The sequence below is a fragment of the Tamandua tetradactyla genome, chromosome 5, assembly GCF_023851605.1.
Source record: "Tamandua tetradactyla isolate mTamTet1 chromosome 5, mTamTet1.pri, whole genome shotgun sequence".
Classification (NCBI taxonomy): domain Eukaryota; kingdom Metazoa; phylum Chordata; class Mammalia; order Pilosa; family Myrmecophagidae; genus Tamandua; species Tamandua tetradactyla.
Window position 1 is genome coordinate 42,498,499 of NC_135331.1, and position 7,742 is coordinate 42,506,240.

Consider the following 7,742-nt stretch of genomic DNA (forward strand, 5'->3'; position numbering starts at 1 on the left):
AGCACGTGAAAAAGCCTACCCTAGTACCTGACACCTGGCCAGAACCCAATAAATGACAGCTGCTACATTTTATTGACCGCACTCTGGGCTGGCCCTGGGCTGGGGGAACAGGGCATGGCCTCCGTCCTTGTGAATTTCCAGGCAGGTGGGCAGATGATTACAACACAAGGCCATACATGCTCTATTCGAGAGGGGAACCAGGGTGCTAGGAAGTATAGAGGGGTCCCCCATCCAATCTCAGGTTCTCCAGGAGTGGGAAGCCGGAGAAAGTAGGTCCGACAAAGAATTCAGGCTCTCCTTGCACCTTTCTTCAGCTGCGTTTGCTGCTGGTGGGAAATCAGTTCTGAGAAATCTGTGGTTTTCTACTCCAATGTTTATACAATTACTGCAGCTCAGGTGGAAATGTCGTAACTGGATGCTTTACAAAGTCAGTTAAATGGGCTTAAACTGCCTCATCTCTTCTAGCCCCAAAAATGTGAACATAAAAAATTGGGGGCCAGGTGGTGCCACGGTGACTCGGTGGCAGAATTGTGTCCTGCCATGAGGGAGACCTGGGTTTGATTTCCAGAGCCTGCCCATGCCGGGAAAAAAAAAAAAATTAGAGACTCCTCTCCCCTCGGGTTTGGAGTATTCAACATAGCAATGAATGCACATGCAATGCAGACTTCTTTTGCAAGGATTTCTGAGGCTCTCAGAACTGATGCCTTTCCCTGAGAGTTTAGGGGGAGAGGAGAAGGGCCTAGGGACAGACAGACGCAGTGGTTTGTGAGGGGTGGGGCAGCAGCTAGAGCGGGACCAAGAGGATGCTCTCCAGATATTCAAAACTCAATCCTCACCACCAAGGCTCCTTCCATCTGGTGAGCCGTTCACAAATCTCACCACCAGGAAGCGCTGTCGTCCCACAATTGTGCAAACTCTCTGTGAGAAAGACCTCGGCTTGCCGAGTACTTCATCTTGAGGTCTTTTCTTCATAAAGTGTGCCAAAACCTATTGTAGCTTCGTAATTTCATACAAATCACCGAGGTTACACATGGTAAATACATAAATGACTACAGGGAGAAATGCAAAACAGAAAGTTGGAGACTGATATTTTCTAAAAAGTATTGAAAAGAATAGTTGCATGCAACCCTACATGGGGGGCATTATCTTAGCAAATTCTCACAACAGGTAGTTCTCACTTAGCTCATTTTACAGATAAAGAAACAATGCTAAAGAAGGCTAAGTAACTTGTAGAGGGAATGCCTAGCAAGTAAGAGAAATATTTGTATTCAAATCCTAGTTCATCTGAGTCCCAAAATACCAGGTTCTTTCCACTGGACCAGGTCTGCTCAGATTAAGGGGTGGGTGGGGGGAGGATAACACTGCTAACATTTATTGAGTACGTACTGTATACCAGGCCCTTTTCTAGGCATTTTCCTCATATTAACTTGTTTAATCTTCTCAATAACCCTATGCCATAGGGAGATAATGTTATTTTCATTTTACAGGTAAGGACACAGCATTTTTTCACAAAGTCACACAACTAGCAAGTGTTGGTTAGGCTGGTCAGTCTGGCTCCAGGCCCTATGCTCTCAATACTATTAACGTGCTTTATTTTTAAATCAAAAGCAAATAGGGGCTGGCCACAGTGGCTCAGTGGCAGAGCTCTCACCTGCCATGTCAGAGACCCAGGTTCAATTCCAGGTGCCTGCCTGTGGAAAAAAAAAAAAGCAAATGGTTGTTTCTTCCTTCATTCCTTCTCCTCTATTCAACACAGGGCATCTTCCAACATTTCAAAGAATTCTCAAAATCTTAATTTAGAATACATTCAAATAAATGTGTACTGATATGCTGGAGAGTTTATCAGAAACGGGGGTCATTGTCAAGATCTCCAAATAAGGTGGATGTTAATTCAATGGCCAAATGGAGAGCTTTCCACTCAGCCCTGGAATGATGAGGAGACAGAGACTGAGTTATGAGTCTAAGGCTGTGAGAAGGAATTATAATAATCAAAAGGGTTTTATCCACGTTGCCATCATTTTTTCTCTTAAAGATATACTTCACGTTTCTTCTTGGAGGCACAATGTTTTTTATATTGAATTCTCCTAATTCAACGTTTACATAAAATAGCATCACTGCTTCCTTCTAAAGAAAATTAATAAAATCTTATTGCATGTGGAATCCCTGTAAGTTAACAAAAATACAGTTGAGTGACATTTGCAATTTAGCTAAAATTAGGCCTTAAAAAAATCAGGCTCCTCTCTTTGACCACATGACATGATTGTATTTTCCATGTCTTCAGATGGCCACTGGACTTGAAAGATAATTTGTCAATAGTCCAAAGAGCCTCTAAGACAATATCTAGGAAAAAGACTGTGAAATCTGTGAGATTCTGCCATTGGAGAGTCTTCATTTTCCTGGTCAGATCATGAATTTACCCATCCTCTTGGCGAGCCAGACAAAAATCATTGTCCCTTACTAGCTGTGTGGCCTGGGGGAAAGTCACTTAACCTCTCTGTGCCTTAATTTCCTTCTTTATGAGATATAAACAGAAGCACCATGCCGTTTCTATGAGAAATGATTGTGTTACTATATGCAAAGTGTTTAGAACAGGGTCTGACCCATACGATGTGCTCAATAAAAATGTTAGGGTCTTTTTCAAACATTGGCATTGCAGGGTACTTTCTCGTGGAGCATCTGTGTGGGATGGGAAGTATTGCACAAGGGAAATCGTGCCTGGTGACTTTCTAGTCTAGGGTACTGCTTCCTTTTAACACATGTCCTCTTCCCCCCGGGCCACCGACAGGGACTACCTTCAAGATAAGGATTTATGGAGCAGGTGCCTAAAGCCTGACGATGTGATTCCCTGGAACCTGACCCTCTTCTCCATCCTGCTGGTGATAGGAGGAATCCAGCTGGTTCTCTGTGGCATTCAGGTGATCAACGGCCTCCTGGGCACCCTGTGTGGAGACTGCCAGTGCTGCGGGGGGGTAAGTCGAGGTTTCTGTCATTTCTTTTCAGCCCACAGGAAGCCAAGTTGGCCCCCCAGTGCCGCTGCGGGAAGAGGACCTTGGCTTTTCCCTTCCTTCTAGCCTGTGTTATTCACAAAACTTGTAAACAATCCTTTATGACTTACAACATCTAAAACTATAAATTAAAAGTCCAAAGCAGTCAACTGTAAAATGCATTTATTACAACTTTCACCGCCTATTAATATAAACTTTAAATTCTATTGATTTGTATTAAAACTCGGGGCCTTTAGACACACCTGGGTGAAAAAGAAAACTGCGAGTTAGTCATCCGTCCGAATGATTTTCACTAAAGTGGTGAAAAACATTGAGCGTTTAAATCTTGTAATTCATCCCGAATGAATTCATATTTGCCAAATCATTGCAGACACTGAGAGTTGTTGTTCTGCTTTTGCAGAAGAGAGAGCCCTGTATTGTGGCTAGGTGGTACAGTGCATATTTTTTAACTCATTGGTTTATTTATTGACCCTTTGGGTAGAAAATAGTTTACTAAATCTGAGGATTATCTGTCCATTTAAAAACATGCCTATAGGTAAAGGTACTTTGATTTTTCAGTGAGTTTCATTGATTCAGGCACCACATTTTTTCAATCTTAATGACTGAATAAGTGATAGTGAAAAGACATAGATGATGTCCACAGTTACCAGTGTACAGGGAAGGAAAAATCACAGAAGGTGAATGTACAATACCAAGATTTTTTCTCTCTTCTTTTTTCCCCCCAAATCTACATAAAATTTGAAAGGATGGTACAATGAACACCTGTATACTTTCATCTAGATCCACAAGTTGTTAATATTTTGCACCCCTCCCCAGCCCTCTCTTTTTCTAAACGATTGGAAATTAATTTGCAGACATTATGAAATTTCAGTCCTAAATACTTCGGTGGGCATGAGAGCTGCATTTTTAAAAACTCAGTTGTGCTGAGGCTTCCTTGCTTATTGGCAGCTTGCCTCTCATACAGCTGAGTCTGAGCCATTTCTCCCCAGCAGGACCCAGGACAGAACCCTGGGCTCCCCACCCAGTTGCAGGACTTAACTAGCTTGGGGGCCTGAGTAAGTTGCCAAATTTGTGTCTCAGTGATCCCAACTACCTCTTGCCTAACTGCTAGAGAAAGCGTGTAGATCAACAGCCATCCCCTCAGGCAGCAAGTATTTATTGAGAGTTTCCCTGAACCTTGCCCAATCCTTAAATGAGGTAATGGGTATAAGAGTGGCTAAAAACACAGGGGATGAAACCTAGTTGAAGGACAGCTGTGTAGCTGGCCAAGTGAACTGTCCCCAACAAATCCTTTGTCTGTAAAATGTGGTTATTAATACCTAAGGTTGCAGAGGGCTCATCACAGGGTGATCAATAAGCATCCTTTTCAATGATTATAGAGCTCCATAAATGGTACTGATTAGTATTTACTGAGAGTATAAAGATCAGTGTAGCCATCTAGCTTCAAGGAAAGGAGCTCAGTCTCTTGATCTGCTTCCCCGGGTTCAAATTCCGACTCCTCTGCTTATTAATGTGCCTTTAAAAGCACATCACTTGATCGTTCTGGGCCTCTATCCAAATTATTTCTAAGAAAGATGCAAAATAAAATAAAGACCTAAACACAGGCAAATGAAAGATTAAAGCTCTGAAACAAAGTCAGAAAAATGTAGAAAACCTTCCATGGGGAAAGGGTATGATGGGAAGGAAAAGGGGAAGGTGAGAAAGAAAGGGGAAAAAAAGACAATATAATTAATTAACTTTTTCTACCCTCTAGGGAGACGGACCAGTGTAAACCTCTACAATGAGCTGCTCTAACTTTACAGCAAGTGGAAAAATACATTAAACTTATTCTTTTCTTTTGGGGTTTGTCAATTCCTAACTGCTTCCTAACAGACAAAGCTGGGGGAGGGCAGAATGATTCCTTCTCTCTATATATGCTTTGCTCAAGTTAGAAGTTTGTGTTATTTTCAAATATTGAATAGTCTGGCCACTTTAATTAGATATATAAGTCTTTTAAGTTAGCTTCCTTTTAGAAGGTGAAAGCAGGTTCAAGGCAAATGTTTCATGATTTCTTCTTTAAAACTGAAAAATGTGTGAAGTCACATATATTGCCACAGTGCTTCTTTGTATATAAAGATGTTTGTATCTTTACAGAGGTTTACATAATTCGAAGGGGGGGGGGACATTGAAAATGAGAAACTAAGACCAATTTTTTGTTTTCAAGATTTAGGGGAAGAAAGAATTATTTGTGCATCATAAAGCATTTTTATTTGCTGTCTTTATTGCTTATTTGTTTGAGTTATTTGTGACTAATGTTTTCGATTTGCCATTGTTTGCCAGGGTTAACTTTTATATATATATATATATATATTCAGTTAAAATCTGAACTCAGAGGTAATATAATAAAACTGTGTATGTTTTGGGGGAGGGAAGGGCAAAAGATGGAATGAATAATCCATCTTTTTCTAGTTTTTCTAATGCTTCTCTTGCTCAAACAAACCAACAAACAAAAATTGTTTAAAAACATTGATTTGGGAATTAATTCTGTCAGCCTATTGCTCAGATTAAGTAAATAAATATTATTAATTCTGTATGTTATATGAAGACATGAATTTTTGGTTTTACAATTCAGGCAGTAATATGGAGTCGAATTCATTCTGCTGATTTGGGTTCAATTCCAGCTCCACCACATACCAGCCTGATCTCAATTTCCTCATCTGTAAAAGGACAGTTGAAAGAAAATCAGTCATCCAAGCAATTTCAAAGTCACTCAAAGATGAGCCAAGGAAATGTAGGATTGTTGGCATGACTGAGGCACAGGAAGAATCTCAGAAAGAATAACGCACCAAAGGACCTCCCTTCTGCACCTCCGAGTAGGTAGACCACCCTGCTTAAGTCAGGAACACTGCAAGCTCAGTTTCCCGTAATCATCTGTAAAGCCGTAGCAACTGCCTACCATATGGCATGGAAGACACAAGTTAAACTCCATGATTTTGCCCTCATGTGAACTCAGAGTCTTGTTGGCACCTGAAACTTAATAGGCAGGAGGAAGAAAAGCAGGCAAAATAAAGACACTTAGGATCTCGTCGGGGGAATGATAAGTGTGTGTATAAACACACACACACACACACACACACAGCTGGTTTCAATTCCGTTTAGACTAGTGATTGTCTAACCTGGGTGATTGTCAGAATCTCCTGAGAAATGTTCTAAAAGTGCGGACTTCTGAGCCCCAGCCTAGACCTTCTGAATCTGACAATCTGGATATGAAATCTGAAAGTCGGGTTTTTTATCTGTTACTTAGTTTTCAAGCCCACCAGTTTAAAAACTGCTACTTTGAGCAACCACTGATGTAGATCACCAGCTGCCAGGCACCAAGGATAAGATGAATCGGGGCCCATTACAACCCATCAGGAAGGAGCTCAGACTCTATTAATACCAGTGCGAAGTAGTCCATGCAAAATGTAAAAGGCTGACACAGGTTATGATGTTCTAGGAGTTCAGAGAGGTCCAGCTGTTTAGGCCTGATTCACTTACCTGAGCTCTGAGATGAGGAAAACACGATTGTAGAGAAGACGGCATTAATTCCTTATTTAGGCGTTTTCACCAATTTAGTATTTTAGAAATGAAGGGATTGTAGCCACCATCAAACATAGTCTCATTGTTTTACAGGATAAAAAATTGAAACAGATCTTTGACAAGATTTCCTACAAAAGGCCATTTTTCAATAATTTACCATAAAATTAGGGTGAATAACTTACCATGGATAAAAGGACTTGGAAGAAATAGGAAACAAACAGGAAAGATGAGTGGGCCCCTCCTTTGGGGAATTCCTTTCCCCTCCACCCCAAGGTTGGTCATAGACTGTCCAGAGGCTCCTTTGATGGGTGTTGTAACTTTGTGTTGCTTAGTTGAGTCCATACTTTTCCTTACACTCTGGACTACAAATTCTTTGAGGAAAGGGCGGTATCTGATTCAAAACACCATTTCCAGCACCTAATATGGGACCTGGCACATGGTAGGTAATTGATACATTTACTGTATGGATGGAGTGTGCAGAGCACCTGTTTTATTCCTTCTGTGCCCTCTGACTGAGGAGGTGGGATCCTTAGCCCAGAAATGAACTGTGGGATGGTTTTCAAAATGGATAGCCAAAAATTGCAGGAAGTGGGCATCTGTGGTACAAACTGAACATAGGGCTAGAGTATCTTGGTACACAGATCCAAGAGTGCTCTAGTTTGCAAGCTACCAGAATGGAATATATCTGAAGTGGAATGGCTTTTAAAAAGAGGAATTTAATAAGTTGCTAGTTTACAGTTCTAAGGCCAAATTTAAAAAGTCCATAAAAAGTCCAAATTAAGGCACCAGCAAGAGGTCACCTTCACTCAGGAAAGGCCGATGAAGTTCAGGGTTTCTCTCTCAAATGGAGAGGCATGTGGCAAACATGGCAATGTCTCCTAGCTTCCTCTCCAGGCTTCTCACTTCATGAAACTCCCCCAGGGACGTATTCCTTCTTCAGAGGTCGCTGGCCGATGGACTCTGTAGTTCTCGTGTCTCTTCTGCTCTCCTCATTCTCAACCTTTCTCCAAAGTGCTTCCTCTTTTAAAGGATTCCAATAAAGTAATCAAGACCCACCTGGAATGGGTGGAGTCACATCTCCCTCCATTCAAACGTTCACACCCACAAGTGGGTGGGTCACACCACCGTGGAGATAACCCAATCAAGTTTCCAACCTACAATATTGAGTACGGATTCAAA

The 7,742-nt window shown here is 41.4% G+C and overlaps 1 protein-coding gene across 1 annotated transcript in view; it reads left to right on the forward strand.

The window, feature by feature from the left end:
* TM4SF4 (transmembrane 4 L six family member 4) overlaps positions 1-4,840 on the forward strand; it is a 31,060-nt gene extending 26,220 nt beyond the window's left edge. The window contains exons 4-5 of the mRNA XM_077160756.1: positions 2,786-2,969; positions 4,759-4,840. Coding sequence (XP_077016871.1) covers positions 2,786-2,969; positions 4,759-4,776 — 202 coding nt within the window. The 3' untranslated portion in view covers positions 4,777-4,840. The remainder of the gene's footprint in view (positions 1-2,785; positions 2,970-4,758) is intronic.
* The last annotated feature ends 2,902 nt before the right edge of the window (positions 4,841-7,742 follow it).